General features: G+C 43.2%; 3 protein-coding genes and 1 long non-coding RNA gene across 4 annotated transcripts in view; 2 read left to right on the top strand and 2 right to left on the bottom strand.

The window, feature by feature from the left end:
* Window positions 1-17,180, top strand: part of dync1h1 (dynein, cytoplasmic 1, heavy chain 1) — a 343,117-nt gene that overhangs the window by 234,131 nt on the left and 91,806 nt on the right. The gene's annotated exons all lie outside the window — the stretch shown is intronic.
* On the bottom strand, window positions 26-3,080 carry ptafr (platelet-activating factor receptor). The gene is made up of 3 exons (XM_052085407.1): window positions 2,923-3,080; window positions 2,524-2,569; window positions 26-1,783 (listed from the first exon to the last, which is right to left on the bottom strand). Exons 2-3 carry the CDS (start codon window positions 2,536-2,538, stop codon window positions 608-610), a joined length of 1,191 nt encoding a protein of 396 aa, XP_051941367.1. The 5' UTR covers window positions 2,539-2,569; window positions 2,923-3,080; the 3' UTR covers window positions 26-607.
* Window positions 4,436-8,619, bottom strand: LOC127614250 (uncharacterized). The gene is made up of 3 exons (XR_007966434.1): window positions 8,487-8,619; window positions 7,071-7,168; window positions 4,436-6,213 (listed from the first exon to the last, which is right to left on the bottom strand). It is a non-coding gene; the product is annotated as an uncharacterized LOC127614250 (long non-coding RNA).
* The window catches only part of luzp1 (leucine zipper protein 1), a 46,106-nt gene continuing 37,326 nt past the window's right edge, over window positions 8,401-17,180 (top strand). The window contains exon 1 of the mRNA XM_052085358.1: window positions 8,401-8,760. The gene's annotated coding sequence lies outside the window, so the exon portion shown is untranslated. The remainder of the gene's footprint in view (window positions 8,761-17,180) is intronic.

A 17,180-nucleotide genomic window follows, 5' to 3' on the forward strand; every position in this document is an offset into this window, starting at 1 on the left:
TCACAATATCAGCCACCGAAAGGGGAAAAAAAAAACGCAACTCAGGCAGTATTATTTCTGTGCTGTCCCGTTGGGCTGGTGGGAAATGCTGTCCACTATAAAAACATAAAATTCAATTAAATTAAATGTCACTGTGATTACTGTGAGCAAAATTGTTTTGTGTCAGTTCTCTTGCTGGATTCTCATCAGATAAAGAATCAGACTTGCAAAGAATCTCACAAACTTCTGCTTGCAAAACTTCTTCTTTTCTCTCCGCGTACTTCACACAGGAAGCCGGATTGGTGCAATTCAGTGTGCAAAAAAAAAAAAAAAAAAAAAAAAGAAGCAGTGGTTGTGGTCAGGAGCAGCAGGTCTTTTTCTGCTTGGGTAAAAGAAGCACTGGTCTACATTTACAAGCAAAATTGTAATCATTGGTCCTCAATATTGTATTAAACTAAACTAACCCAGCAGTCTTATCTCTTCATTTGATTGCCTTCCCCTTTAGCCGCACCGCCTCCCGGTCACATGTTCAGTGGTCTGGAAAACGGCTGTATGGATAGGATAGACAAAACATGAACTTCTGGCGTTACCCGCTAGCTTAGTACGCCATCGCCGGGGTACGTTTGAGTCAGTGGAGCTCTTCTTGGTTAGGCTCACCGGGAAATCTCTGGCTCTGGTGCCGACTGTCCAAAGATATTTGCGAGGTCACAGTGTGCGAGCAGCTCTCGCCCTTCACCAGCCTCTTGAGATGAGCCATGATGTACCGTCGAAACTTCCTGGTGGCAAAACAATACACCACCGGATCCAGAATGCAGTTGAGGCCCATGAGGAGCAGCGTGACCTGATGCGCGTCGTTGAGCGCCTGCACGGTCTCGTCATTCCAGTCCACATGGCCCCATCCTTTTTGGATCTGCAGTACCGCCAGTGTCCAGAAGCCTTGGACGATGTGATGAGGCAAGAAGCACAGGACGAAGACGCCCACCACCGCCATGAGCATCTGCACGGCTCTGCCTTTTACTCCCGTGGGCCTCCTGGATGAGGAAATTGTCACGTTGGACTTCCTGGATAAAATCGTTCCGGACTTGAACTCGGACAGAGGAGCGCTTTGGGAGAACAAGGCTCGGGCGATGAGGAGGTTACACACCACCACGAGCATGAAAACGACAAAAAACATTGCGATGATTGCGAAATGCATGGCGGCCACAACTCTTTTGGATGAGTCGTCCCCGTTCTGGTAGCCCTCGAAACAGCGGGTGACGTTGCCGTCCTGGTTGGTGCCCGGACTGGTGAGAAACGGAATAGCCATGGAGATGGTCATCAACCAGATGACAACGCAAACAGCGATTCCGCGGCGCCTGTGGTCCGACGAGGCCGCGTCGAGCGGCCGGGTGACCGCCCAGTACCGGTTGACGCTGATGGCGCCGAGGAAGAGGATGGAGCAGTAGGTGTTGATGAAGAACAACGAGCCAGTCAGGCGGCATAGGAAGTCTTTGTGGATCCACGTGCCTTGGCGGTCGTAATAACTAATCCAAAATGGGAGGGCGCACACGAAGAGGAGATCCGCGATGGTTAGGTTGGTCATGTAGATGCGGATTTCCCCCATGGCCTTGGCTTCTCGTAGGCAGCGTAGCACGAACAAGACGTAGATGTTAGCAAAGAGTCCCACGATGAAGATGATGCTGTACGCCGCGGGGAAGAGTTGATAACGAAAAGGTGAGTCCAGGAAGCTTGAGTCATTGCTAGCTGAAAAGGGCACGGCTGTGACCCCTGCGGAGCTTTCCGTCATGGAAAGCTGCGTTTCTGTCTGCGGGGAGATGAAACACAAAACAATTGTAAGCGCACAGATTCATCACAGTGGGAAAAATGTGAAGGAAATCGAAAGAAGCTGATTTTTTTTATTTTTTTTACTATGATAAATGGTAGGTATCAATTTCTCCGAGTCGTGGCCTTCAACCTCAAAAACAATCCTTGGAATTTCGACACAATCTATTCTAAGGGCTGTGCAATTGTTTTCATTTTCAAACATTTTCCCCATCAAAACAAAGGAAAAGCCAACAAAAAAAAAACGCAAAGATGGATTCAACGAACTGTGATAACTGAAGGAGCTCCGACACAAAAAATGCGCAGAAAAACACGAGATGAACCAAATTGACTGTTATGAGAATCGGACGGCATTTCATTTGGGTCGGAAGTCAAGATTCCTTCACTGAAGGACAAAACTAAAAAATGCACACTTGTACATGCACATGGTGTTTATAGTTTACATAGTTTAGCGTCATATTTTTATTTATTAAACATTATTTATAGTGTTCACTAAGTGTTGACAAATTAAATCTATGGACACCAATTGAAATACCATTTTACTAAAGCATAAAATGAAATGAAACCTCAATAACATTCTATTTTTCACCACGGTCATTCATGAATTTACACGAACAGCTCTGAAAATGAACCAAAACAGAAACCGAGTTGTAATTACTCAGTTTTCAAAACTTCAGGCGAGACATGAGAAGTGAAGCAAGACGTTGAAATAGGAAGTCTTACCATGATTGCTCGCATCTCGCTGCCGTTGTGTCCACTTCTATTTCAACTGTGAAAGAAAGTGAGAATGTGTTTAGCAGAAATATCTGTGGGGTTTTTTTGGGGGGCTGTCTTGTTACATTGAGTCCAAACATCTTTCTTTAATATGTGAAAAAAGAAAACAATCATTGCACAATTATCATGCCTGCTTCCGGTTAACGCTCTAAGCATGCTTAAATATTCTTTCTCTCTTTTTACAAGTTTTCCAACTCAAATAGAAACTCCCGAATGTGAGATGTTAAATATCAACTGTAATCATATCCATGAAATCCAAAACTACATTCTTAGCATCTGAGGTGATTTCTTGCCAAATAGTGATTTATAACACAAAATGAAAAACAAAAAAAGTCCACGGCTGCTTACCAACTGGGCTGCGTCTTCTTCTCTGGGTGATATCGTGGTGTCTGGAAGTGGAAGTGTCGGTGGGAGGAAAAGAGTAGGCGGGCATCAAGTATCATAAAGAAGGAGGTGCAAACGTCTTGGGAAATCCCACATGGTGCAACGGTCGCTGTCAGCCAAATTGAAGAAGACACGCCCATGCTGGAGAAATCTGGGAGTTTTACTCTTACTTCACATGATGGCATGCCTTTAAAGTATGTCATTGTGTGTTGATTTTTTTTCCCTGTTTTATTGATGACTTTTCTACCAAAATCGGACGATTGATCGGAACATCACTATTTTCACTACATAAATACTGTAACGTTAAGAACTTTTAAAAATGTTTTTTTTTTCAACCATAACCAGTGCTATTTTTTTAAACCATACTGAAAGGAAGATTGTTTCTCGTTGCTTTGGATAAGTTGGGGGAAATGTTTGTGTTGCGCCATTTCCTTATTTGGTGTCAGATGATTAGTTTGGTTTTCATGCACTTTATATAAAAATGAAGGAAGTTTGCGCTGTCTCACTTTGAGACACTTTTAAGCGCTGATATAAAACTGGCATTTAAACCATGTCAGTTTCATTGAAAGCAAAACTAATCTTATATTGATGTCAGACTAATTTGTCTCAAACGAACACCCAATTTATAGCATTAATTCTCTTAGGTATGATAGTACGAATGCTCATCCATCATAGATGGTTGAAATTGTTGCCTTTAACCACTAGAGGTCAGACTAGGCCTATCAAAGGAGGCCTCGCATCGCTGTATGAGCATTCGTCTCTGCAGAACCTTCTCTAACTCGGAACCAGAATGTCAAGCTTTAATTGGATCAATTAACTTGGAAATCCAACCAGGAAAACAACAACTCTTTATGGTGCCAGTTCACAGCCATTGCTTTCTGTGCAAATGCAAGAATAGATTTGGTGGACAAGTCTGTACACGGACCAGCAGACCAACGACCAAGACTCTTTGGGACAGTAGCCAGATTGTGGACAGACCTCGTCGTTTGAAAATGAGACCCAGGTGGACAGAGATGGCAGACGGATAGTTGCCGGGATCATAACATTTTTTGTATGACAACACACCTTAAAAGAGCTGTGTTGTCAGAAGTCAGGGAGGGATTCCTCTAAGAGAGGGGTCCCCAACGTTTTTTGCCCCACGGACCGGTTTATGTCAGACAATATCTTCAGGGACCGGCATTTAAGGTGTGGCGGAAATAATACGACAAAATAATATGATATGAGCTGCATGAAAACGGTTATGTTTTCGAAATATAATAATAAACACAAGGAGCGTCTAATCTGGCCGCAACATTCATATCGCGCTGGTCATGTTTAATGCCTTCAAAATACGATATAATGCAAATTCAAAGTGCATGAAAATGACGACTCACCACAGCCCGAGCTTGATTTTCTGCCACCAGACGGTCCCATCTCGTGGTAATAGGAGACAATGACACCTCAAGTGTGTGTTTTATGTCCAGTCTACTAAGTAATTTTATTTTAGTCGCCGTTGCTGCAGAAAACCCCGCCTCACATAGGTAGCATGTCTGAAATAGCATCAGTGCTATTGTGGCGATCTCAGAATATTCAGCCATAACTTTAATTCAGTTGACTCGAACGTACTTTTAAGCTCGCGGTCATTTACGAGCTCCAGCAGTTTTTTTAACTCAGTGTTTTTAGCGTAATCGGTCACGTGACGCAGAAGCGTGGCTTGACGTGTGTCAAGTGTGACAAAGACGGATGTAACGGAGAATCCGGTAATTTTTCAAAATAAAACATCTTTCGTATTCCGAAATAAATAAAACGGAATGAATGCACGTTCTTTCTGTGCGGCCCGGTACCAAATGCCCTGTGGACCGGTACTGGTACGCGGACCGGCGGTTTGGGACCCATTCGAGCCTAAGAGACAGGAAGGGTGGGGGCCATATGTGCAGGATGCTCCATATCCCGTTGACACTTTTTTTTTTTTGCTCCTTCGACACTCCACCCTCGGTGACATCGGTGACAAACATGGTTGCCCTTATGAAGCTGTGGTATTGCTTCTGTCCAAACATATCACCAGGAACAGCGTGCCAGTGTAAGATCTCTCTCATGGAGATTTACTGCCTGCCAGAAGCTGAGTTTGAGGAATGTCACCCCACAGTGAGAAATTGAGCATAAGGAGGGTGGGGCGGGGGCTCTACAGGCAGGGACATCTGTACTTCTAAATAAGATGAGACATGACAAGGGGATGTTGTGTTTTTGATTTTTAGTCGATCAAAGCTTGTTTGATATTCTCTGCCCTGAGACTTTTGGCGAAGTTCCAAATGAAACTACAAACGCTAAGAACCTAAGCGCTTAGGATCTTGGGGATGTTTGCTGGTTCAAGTCCCATTTCAGACCAAAGTGTGGAAAAAGGGGCTTGTTGGAACACGTCCGACCCACCGCCTCGATAATGTGTCCCTGATACGTGACCATAAGATCCTAGAAGTATTTTTGTACTCATTTTACAGCGGGGGAGATGTGGCAGTGATCTCCCAAATTCAGGCTGTCTTAGATTTCTGTACTCTGTTCTTAAACGTCTTTACCGCTTTATTCTTAAACACCATATTCATTACATTGCAGTGACTCAGTTATGGCCTTAAGTATGGAGAGCTAGCATTTTATGACAAATGTTTGAGGTTCTCCACTTTGGCCAATACTGTAGAGGGCACTATGGTGAAAAATCTCATGTTTGTCTTTATGATACTTATTTTATAGCTAATACAGAGTAGCAATTCAACTGTGAAAAAAATATTATATATTTCCCTCAAAATTCTTCATAATCCTTTTAGGGAAGTTTTTTTTGTGTCTCTCCAAATTTGTCAGCCAATTCTACCTGTTCTTTCTCTCCTGTGTAGGACACAAGAATCTTCCCAAGAGGATGGATGCAGAACCCCATAAAAAATTAGATTTAGCAAATTCTTCTTACCAACTAATAACACTGCAAACAATGATACCTAATATTTTTTTAACTTTTAAAACATCACTGGTGTGAAGCATATTTAACAATGTACAAAAAAAATAACAAGATTCCTATTTAAAATGTTGTAACTCCAGAATCATCCTTTTTTTCTGCTTAATAAGAGAGTAGCTTGAGAGCAACAATGCACGCAGAGACGCCGACCAGCGGATGCACACAATGCTGTAAGAGCTGGATGTCTTAGGATAAGCGCATGTTTCCCCACACGACATGCTGCCCCACATTTGGACTCATCTGGGTTATATGTGTTTAAATACCGGCCATAACCCGCTCTGGAAGGACAGTGAATTAAACACATTAATCCGCATCCTCGCTGTTAAAAGAACACAAAGTAGTAAAGCTACATAAGCCGTGTTATAGCGTAAAGTCCTTCATTGGTTTCGGTTCTCCCCTTGCTTTATTTATGATGTAGTCATAATATCGTCAGGTGACTACTGACCCCCTCACTGGACCCTCGTACTATTGACTGCGTGTAATTTCGGGGATGTGCCCAGGATTATGCAGATTAGTGTGCAGCTGCAGTGTTTGCAAGTGGTTAAGATAAAATGTCTCCTGTGTGAAACACAAGAAAGAAAGAGAGAAAAAAAAGCAGAAGGGCATGGCATGTGCGTGCTATCGACAAAGTCTTTTTGGAACAGAGTTGATTTTGTTGGCTGGTGAGGGATGTTTGCAATTAGGAAGGATGTTGGCTCAAATGCGAGCTCTTCCTGAATCAGGTGGTCCGTACAGTATACAGTGCAAGGCGGACTATGTTCCCTGGAAAACATGTGTTCATGTTTTGCATCGCCGTCTGTATCGTGCATTTGCGTTTATGTCATTTGATATATGGAAGCCACTTCCCCACATGACAGAAACATGTGTGTGATCGCTCCCAGGATGGATGGAACATGACAGATGTGCACGGTCATATGAAAATATCCAAGTCTGTCTTTACTTATGCCGCCAAACAGCTAAAGATGACCCCAATGTTGGACACTTTAGGATTTGATATTTTAGGAGAATGTAGATGATACTGGACTGATTACTTGATTTACATGTCCTACGGGAAAATCTTGTTCCAAAAATCAGAAAAGTTGATATTCTTGTTTGATTTTTTCTGCTACATCAGAAATATTAAAAACAGGCTCACATATTGTCAAGCTTTCCAAGTTGCGGCGTCTATGCTCGGTTCACACCAGCATCTGAAAAGTCGCACTTCTGTGTTGACTTCTCTGGAATCCTCCCCACCTGTAGAAAGAATTGTTAGCATTATTTTAACCTGACCAGCTCATAAATCTTTGAGGGAAAAGAGTCAAATCAATATATTTTTTTAAAAAATGCTTTATCGGGGTTTCTGCGGGTAGCACCAAATCAATTGAAATACTTTTTAAAGCTGTTTTTATTGCAACTTAAAACAAATGTAATACCTATATCCAATTGCATTAATCATAATTATTCGCATGATTTCCACAGTTGTCACTAATCACACATTTGACATCTGTTCTAATTGTACAATAATATATGTTTCAAGTTTTTCACACTCTTGTTATTTAACATAAACTTGGATGACCATGCTTACCTCATGCCATTATGGGTGTGTTTTAGTTAATTGATACAGCAATGTTACAGCAATTTATAAAGTTATTTGAAGTTAAAATGAATACAGAGTTAAAAGAAGTGTAAAACATTGAGTCAGATTTAAGTTTGTAATTTTACTGCCACGAGGCAGCATTAGCGTTTCATGTTGGAAGTTGGTGACAGGAAGAGAACATTTTATTTTTTAATTAAGAGCAAATTAGTTGGAACATGGGGGATCTCGTGGACTACTGTCCATTTTGGTCATTGTTAATTACAACAAAGATGCTGATGTACTAATGGGCCGGCAAGCCCACAGCTGGTCCTGTGTGGTGAATTTGAGGGGTGGGGGGGATCTATCATCCCCAAGCAGTCCATTTCGGAGAAATTTCAGAACACGAAGAGAATAGACCGTTGGGAATAAATGAAAACAATTGCATGGAAGAAATATAAAATATAGGTTATGAATGTAGGTCAGTGCTTCTGGTAGCGTTTAGGCGAGCGGAGAAGGCCTTAACTTTCCCTGACTGCATACCACTGCAACCATGTATATATGTGCATGCAGTCTCTCATTATATTTCTGCGGCCCTGTTATTCCTCATACTCGTCGATTTAAGTACAGTGAGGAACTTCAAGAGATTGTTCTTCATTTTACAACAACAACTGCATTACAAAACGCTGCTTTAATACAGTTGCAGATTCAGGCGCCCTTGAGGTTTTATAGCGCCCAAAAAGCCTGTTTTATCATGCCACAACTTGCTCCGTGCGGCATCGCGTCTATATGAGAGGAAAATGCCACATTGGCTGTGCTCAGCGACCTGACTCGCTCTTGTGTGTGTGTGTATGCGGAGGAGCACGAAGGAAGGGGGGGGGGGAGGCGGGATCTCGCAGCCGAGGAAGGGCGTTCTCTTTGCGGTCAGAGCGGGTAGAGCCATCCCGAGGGGTGGGTCTTGCTCCGGCAACAGGAGGAGAGAAAAAAAGGAAAACCCACCTTTTTCATTGTTGGGGACGCGGTGGAATGTGATGGTTTGATCTCGAACGGACTTGGGAAGGGGATATCCGAGAGAAAAGGGCCGATTAGAGGGTGAAGGGAAAGGTGGAAGAGGTTCCGCCGGGCTCCGAGAAACTGGGATGAACTTGTCGTGTCCTCCACGGCCGCAGTGAGGGAGACCGGAGCCGCGTGAGCAATACTCCAGCCGCCGGTGGCATCTTTTTGGGATTTATTGCTCTCTCTTCCCCGACTTGACGACGGAGCTCATTTTGAGGTACAGTCTTTTCCGTTTTCAGTAAGTTATCTTCACGTTTAGGTGGCCGGACATGAGCTAACGAGCCGGAGGGTACAAGTGTTCAACTGCGGCAAGTTTCGCCCCCCCTCTTTCTCCCTCCTGCTCTTCCTCCACTCGCTTTTAGCCAAACATCGAACAGCTCAGGTGCTTTAATGTAGCTTCGACGCGTCGTCAAATGTCAGCACACGGCAATTTTAACCCACATTCGGCGGCGTGTTTGTCTTTTATTTGTGCTTTTTAAAACGGACTCACTGGGCCAGTATGACGACAGGTTTCTCGGTTGAAGTTGAGAATCTCCGCGAACATGAACATGCCAAAACTGTCTCTAGCCACTGCCAAATAACACCCACGAACGTTTTGTCTTGTTCTAACGACTCAAACGTTTTTACTAACCATTTGCTTTTTTCCTTTACGAAATAAGTGCAAATTGGTGTGGTTGACACACAGTAAGCTAGCCACTGGGAGACTTTGTACCCGGGCCAAGTGTTTGTTTGGGCTTGTCTTCCTTCCGAGACAACAGCACTAAAACTCAACCAAAATCCCCTTAAAATACGTTTAACTCCCCTAAACGTGTTTAGGTTTTCGCCTTTTCTAAAACCACTTTGCTAGAAAGTGCTGGCGTTATTGTACAAATCACAACACAACAGGAAGCTGCCACGCAGCAGGGCAGCATCATGTTGGATAAGCACAACTCAAAAACTTGAATTCATAAATTGGTTTTCATTCAGACTTGATGTAACATAGCTGTTAGAGACAATATCGTATGGTACCACACTTTTAATTTTCTAGGATCGAATCATATCACAGGTTGTCTCAATGTACATTTTGTGAGGCTTCGGACATAAAATCTACCAGAACCCGAATTAACAGCTATTTTGAGACATTCTTAGGAGGAAGAGGTCCCCTTCAAAATTTTGCATTCTCACGTTCCTTCGTGTCTTACAAGTATAATGAGAAATTTGACCAGACACCATTTAAGAATACAGTTACAGCGGTGCTGTACCTCGACTCACGATTTAACCAATTTACAAGATTTTTTTAGATACGAGCTTTTGCTTGGCTGTTTTTTGTTTGCTTTGTTTTTTGGTTGGAAACAGACATTTGAGCAAACTCGCTTCACATCAAAACAATCAGCAGTTTGTCAGAATGTAAAAAAATTTTCAAAACAAGAGGGTTCATGTTGTTTATTGCCACTCCCTGTTCGATTACCATCAAACTAAACGTAAAACATAGATAATTAACATTCTGTATTCAAAACAACCACATAACTTTGCTTGAGCGTAGTCCACTAGCTTAATGCTAATATACCATGGAAAACACCATAGACGATCCAAGGATTACCATCAATGTCACTGTGTTGTAACGCTTTAAGCAGCTGACACAAACGGATAATATAACAATATTCGCAGGTATGTTTTCTTTATCCTCTGCATACATAAACTAATATTACTGCAGCTAGGCGGCACGGCGATTGAATGGTTAGCACATCTGTCTCACAGTGCAGAGGTTCATTTGCATGAATTTTAATTGAGAATCACGATTTGAGATGTGATTGTTTTGGGTTACGAGCATTGTCATGGAATAAATAAAAAACAAAACACCACTATTGTCCTACTGAAGAACCCTGACAGACACGTAATGGGGAGGGAAGGGAAAGGTGTTTGCAGTTTTACTGCTGTCACTTATTGGTGTTTTATAGCTCTCGCAAGAAAGAATAAAGCTTTGTCATAGTCCATTCCTTGTATTGCTTGTGTTGTTTTGATCAGCCAGTTGGACCCATTCCTATGTCACAATATGAAAAATGGGACAAAGGGAACATGAGTAGGCACTGTTGATTGAACATTATCAATTATTTTTTTCTATCTAAAGAAAACCAACATGACCCTTTTAGCTTTGAAAAGTGGATTTAGAGCCACACAGAATTTATCCGGACAATATGAATCTGCTTGATCAATACAATGCAACCAGTGAAACAGGAGTTCAGAACATTTCAAGAGTGGTTCTCCCATTACATATAAAATCATGTATTGGTTATTTTGTTTTAATTTGTGAGCGATTCGGTTCTTATTTTCAGCACAAAGTTGATCAGGATCATGTTCAGTGACTATCAAAAAACAATTAAGAATCAGTTGTGATCAGTTTGCAACCCTACTAGGACTGTTTTAAATCTGTTGACTGTTTTGTTCTTTTTTTAATGTGCTTGAACACACACCCACACACACAGACGGACACACAAGTTTATGTTCATTGCATGTGTTGCACTGTACCGCATGCCCTGATCCGAGGCGGCTAAAGGCAAAACAGTAAAGTGTGTGTCCTGTGCTACCAATGGACGAACGAGTGTGTCAAACAGTAGAATAGGTAGTTGTCCTTGCTGGAAGAATAATCTGCCAGGTGGGGCTCATTAAAAAAAAGGCAGCACAGGGAGTGACTGAGGTGGTGGGAACCTGCCTTGACCTGTTTGCAGCATGAAGGTGAGCAAGATGAAGAAAAAAACATTAGTTGAAAACTTTCTGGAAAGGCTGCTGTTGATCACACCTCATAAGCCACTGCTTTGAAACCCTGAAAATCCGCACTTGAGTGTTGATATATTTGCACTTGTGTGCGTGCGAAAAGGGTTTTTGATTGCTTGCTACCTGGGATGGTTTATGACATGCGGTGGAAGTTTTTGAAGTTAAAGATGTAACATAAGGCAAGTAAAAAGCCTTGGCAAAATGGGCCATGTTTCTACAGTCTTAGGAACTTGTGTTCCAACTCTCTGTGATTTTAGGGCTTATGTGGAAACGATACCTTCTAATGAACAGTTGCCTCTCTTCAACTTTTTCAAATTACAATGACCTTGGTGTCTGGAAAATCTTCACACCCATCTCAGAACATCCCTTCACACAGACTGCATCCTGCCTCTCTTATGGCTCTGATACTATCAATACATTTCCTGGTTGACTTGCCCCTCCCCCTCCCCATTCTATCTTCAGTGCATTCACATTCAAACCGTCCGTAATCGGAAATGAATGTTTGGTTGCATGCTGAACCGTCTGTTTTCTAGAAGCTTTGGACCTTGGAGATTCATTAGCTGTAGATGCCTCAAATGACCTTGTTCTCTTGATGTTTGATCAAGACGACAAATAATTTGGACCACATCCTGTTTCAAGAGTTGTCGTTTTCCTTGCAATATCTTAATCATACCTCTCTATCCTCTTTGCTGGCCTAAACTATCGCTTGCGTGATTGGTTTTCCACGACCGCCTCACGAAACTAACATGCCCTTTCCCTGGTGAAACCGAAAACTAATCATTACGGGTGTTCAATAAGGGTAATTATCAGACTAGGCTCTCGACCTAAGGGATTACGGAGTGGCTAAATGACCGTTCCTATGGCTTAAATAAAAAAGTATCGAGGCTTTCTGCCTGGGAGAATAAAATGTCCAACCCAGCTTTTCAGTGGTAGCGTTACCGCCAGTCCGCACACATCAAGGTTTATTCAAAGTGCTCCTGCTGTTTGTGGAGCATGGTCACATTAGTGTGGAATTACAGCTGACGTCAAGTGTTGCAAGTGTGTTAAAACAGCTAGGAAAGATTTATCCTTTTTTTTAAAAAGTTTTCGCTGAAACCGAAACGGAAATTATTATGGCGAGACTGGTGATGCTAACCAATAAAACAAACAGAAGTGTCAGAGTAAGGGGTTTGTTCCGTGATAGAATGTGCAAAGGTCAGTATATTCTCGACGCACATGCAGTGTAACCTCGACATTAAATGTACTAAATAGTACATGGAGAATTACAACCGGATGACGTTGATTATCTTTAGTGGTGGACCCGCTTTAAGGGCTGCAAAACCTTCTCACCCAGGAATAGAGCGCCACTGTACATTGAGTGGTATTTTGCGCATTACAAAAAGAGCTGCCTCTTGAAATAGCACCCATGAATCATGGGTTCTCAGAGGAAACTCGTAATAAAGCCCACGACTGTGTGTCCTTTTTCCAAATGTGTGTTTTGTGATAATGCCGTAATGGGTTCAGCATCCGGGACAGAGGCCAGTGTTGACAATGCGCAGGACAGCTGGAGTCCTTGTCCGTTAGCAGACCTGCCGGAAGATAACGTTTATATGGACGTCCAGCTTCACAGAGTTACATTTTTATTTTCTCTGATATTCTGACTCTTTGTGTTTTAGAAGCGATATATTTTGGGGTATTTTATTTATCATTGTAAAAAGTATATTCCACAGACGACGGCGAATGTGACCGCCGCTCACTCAAAACAGGGTTAGAATCTTTTCGTAGCAGTACGTACTTTCATAAAGTGACACTCTCATAAAAAGTTACTACTGGAAAGTGTTAGACATTTTGGCTTCTTTTGTCGTAGTCTACACGCACATTTGTGCAGAAGCTAGCACAAGCTGGAAGAAAAAAACTCCAAAGCCATGAGGAATTCAAAAAGCCTTTCCTCAAGATTCGAGCGTTTTGTTTGCATTAATATGGAATAAAAAATAGGTAGACGGGTAATTTGTTTGGATTTTTCATTGTGAATCAAGAGAATAATATTTTGATAATGTCAGATGATTTGAGATTTGGTCTGACACCTCAGCCTCCCAAGTAAGGTCTATTCAGGGGTGCTGGATACAAAGGTCGGTGGAGAAGTCAAATCTCAGATCCAGGAGCAGCAATATAGTTTTCATCCTGACCTTGGCCTTGACTTCATTCAGCCACGATCTGCAACACTCACTGGAGCGTTTTAAGAGCCGAGCGTGAAGCGTTTGGGATGAATGTCCTCAGTCAGATCCTGCCCCAAGTCGAGCATTTCGAGTATCTTGGGGTCTTATTCACGAGGGAGGGGAGGATGGAAGATCAACATGCTGATTTATGCAGCATCTGCAATGATGTGGGCTCTGTATCGGTCTGTCGTGGCTCAGGTTTCTGATTAGGATACCTCCCTGGAAGCCTCCTAGGTGAGGTGTTCCCGGCACGTCCCAGAAGGGAGGAGGCCCCGGGGGATGACCCACGACACGATGGAGAGACCGCGTCTCCTTTCCGTCCTGGGAATACCTCAGGATTCGCCTGGAAAAGCGGGACCAAGTGCCTGGGCAGAGGGAAGTCTCAGCTGCCTGCTCTCACAACCCGACCCTGGATAAACAGAAGAAATGGATGGACGCATGGTCTGATCACAGTGTTTCTTTCACTGGTTCGACCTGATCCAACTTGTCGCTTCTTATATCCATGATCCTTACTTCCAGGCATGGCGGTTGTCTGAATAGAAGCCCTACCCATATTTGATGACACGAGATGACGCACGGCTGTTTTATTGTGGTAGTTTTGAAAGGTGTTGTCACTGCCCGATGTGTTTAGACTTGTGGTGGCGGCAATGTCACATTTCAGTCAAACTCGATACTTTTTACCCACTTGTCTCAAAAACTGCCCCACCCTCATCTCAGTGTTCTTAATCAGCAGTTGGCCAGAAACTCTTATCATTTCAGCCGGACTAATTGAAGTCTGTGTACGATCGTGAGAGTATCCGTCTGTGCCAAAACACATTTGAAAGGCGCCGCTCCCGGCCATGTACATCTGTCATCAGACTCGACAAGCTAATATGTCTGTCACTCAGCAAGCATTGGCCCGAGAGTACATTTTAGCTCTGAGATTTCACACACTTTTGCTCAGGTTCACGTTCAACTCTCACATTCACACATGCACACAAACACCTGCTTTAGTACTCCCCTGTATGTGCTCTCCCCATTTAAAAACCCCAAACTGAAACGAGAATAATTCATATTTATCCAAGAACTCCTGCGCGTGTGAGGGGAGAATGAACCCTCTCTCATTAGTCCCCTAAAGCGTGCCAAACAACTTCCTCATTACGGACAGTGCCAGTGGGCCCTCTTTCTCCCACTGGCGTTTTGGTCCAAGGGCCGCCTCGCCACTGGTGTGCTGCTGGAGCTCTCGCAACAAATCCATCATGAAGATCTGCACTGATGATTAATGCTGGTACACTCGATGTGCAAGTTCAACACATTGAAGAGATATTGGAAACGCATCTGAGTGCAAATCATTTGACCTCGCCTTATTGAGGATGATCATTATGTCAGTTATCACGCAGGAATGTAATATAATCTGATTGACATTTTGACCGCCCACAGTGACCAAAACACAAGCGTAAGTGCAGCTAAAGAACACGAAAGATAATTTACGGAATTCCTGACACTTTTTACAAGTTCAAAAAAGTGAAAATGTCCATGGAAAGCGGGCGATTTTAGGTCATTTGACTGTACCTGTCTTTTGTGAGGAGATACCGGAACGCAATTATCCATCCATGAAAAGTATTCTTTCATTTGAATACATTTTTTTTAATTGAACGTGCTGAAGCTCCTGCAACCTTCATCACAGGATAATTATTGCCGCGCGCTTCAGACCTTTGCCGCAAATACGCTGACTATTCTGAGTCATCAAGTTGAAGGAAAATCATTCAAAGCCTACATTTGAAACTTGAAACGACTGACACGCCACCTCGATCGCTGCTCAAGGGGAAAATCCTTGTGTTCCACTGGGTGACACACAGGCTAGCCTTTCAACTTAGCAATTATTTGAAAGACATCTGCTCTCAAGAAGTCTTGAGCACGCCCCCCCCCCGACCCCCATCATCTGATTTTGAGAGAAAAAAATCCCTATACCAGCGTGAGGTAGTCCGTTGTTTTCCCGTTTGTATACATTCTCACATTTCACTTGCAGAACTCCAAAATGACTCAACCGACATCCTCAAAAACGTTGGAATGGGTGTGGCCTAAAACAGGGAAGAAGCCAGAAAGGTGTGGATTTCGACTCATTTTGTCAACTGACACAGTCCTCTCATTGCTGTTTGGCATCAGTCAAGCACTTTGCAACGCACGTCAGCGCTTCCTAGAGAACTGGCGCGGAACATGACCGCAGTAGCGCAATTTGCGGGTTTTGCAGCCACGCATGATTCGTTTTTCACGTGAAGAAAGTCAATTTCACAAACAGCCGTCCTCTGAAGCGCTTGCTCGCTCGCCATTGTCTTTCTATTGCTACAATTATTATCACGCTACCCATCCAGGTAGCAGGTAAGACTCCATTGTGAGGCCTTGGTGGAGGTCTTTTGATATAGATGAGCTACTATGATATCATGTTAACGGTAGCAAATTTATGAGCCAAAGTTAGCACATATTTCAGCGTCAGTTTCTACACAAACTGGCATGAACCGGACGTCTTCCGTGGTTTGATACCCCCATTTCTCGTGAATTATTCCCAAGGATGTAATGGCGACCTACACCGGGCTTCCAAACAGCTTCCGAATGCCATATTTCAGGTAATTTATGAACATCGGTTGCTCCCGTTGTCATCCACAAACCGAGGCACTGCCTGCCCTGCTGTGGGTCCATGTGAAGGTTCATGAACTATTGCGTGTAACCAAATATCCTCATCATCTGGTCTTCGTTTAGCTTCCCTACCGTCCATCATTTTCCCTATCGCAAGGGAACAGAGATGCAGTCAGCGTCAAGTCCAAAGATGCCGCGCGAGAATGTTCTTCATTATTTGTGGTTGTGTCGGCTGATCATTAGCATGTGTTTGACATTTTTCCTGGCTGTTCCGCTGCTTCCTGAGGTGTCTGTACTTTAGCGGTCCAGTCTGCGGCATCGCTTCTGTTGTTCCAATGTCTTTGAAAAAGTCTTGATTGGTCTTCGCTGGGTAAAAACTACCATGTGAGTCATGGTCAGACGTCTCGCCTCTTTATGGATCAGCAAACAGTCATTGTGCATGTGCAAATACTTCCCAAGAAAGCGGAATCTCACAATCATGAGGTGAATACATGACATTGAGAATACTCAGACAGGTATGGTTTATTGATTTCCTGATAATTGCAGGTGATAAGAATATATGATCAGGCCGAATTCTGACTCACTCAACCCTTTATGGTTGGAGTTTGAGCTGTGAACTCCCGAGTCAGAATTCTCTGCTGTTTCACTTTGTCTTTTCCACTGCTTTCATGGTACAATGTCAAGTATGTTCTCTTATCTTTTTCGGTCGGAATATTTTGTCCTCGACACATGACTTTTTGTTTTCCTTGGGAAAAAAAACCCCAAACAAAAAAGTACCTTGATCTCCAATTTTTCTTCGGACACTGGACAGGCTACCTTGTTTATGCTAGCGGGAAAGAAGGAAATGGTTTTCAAAAAGCACGTAGGAGGCACGAGGAACAGCGAGCAAGCAAGCGGGAGGCAAGAAAGAAGGGATGTTGTAACAGTGGCCGCAACAGTTAAGACGTTTCTTGTAAATTCCTTTCACTTTGACTTTTTCACGTGTGCTTGAATTGTGACTCTTGCGATTGGCCTGAGTAAAAAACGAGCCCCTATTTTTCCTGTTCAGCCCGCCAAGCCCCATACCCCCCACCACGCT

Source organism: Hippocampus zosterae, chromosome 14 (assembly GCF_025434085.1).
Source record: "Hippocampus zosterae strain Florida chromosome 14, ASM2543408v3, whole genome shotgun sequence".
Classification (NCBI taxonomy): domain Eukaryota; kingdom Metazoa; phylum Chordata; class Actinopteri; order Syngnathiformes; family Syngnathidae; genus Hippocampus; species Hippocampus zosterae.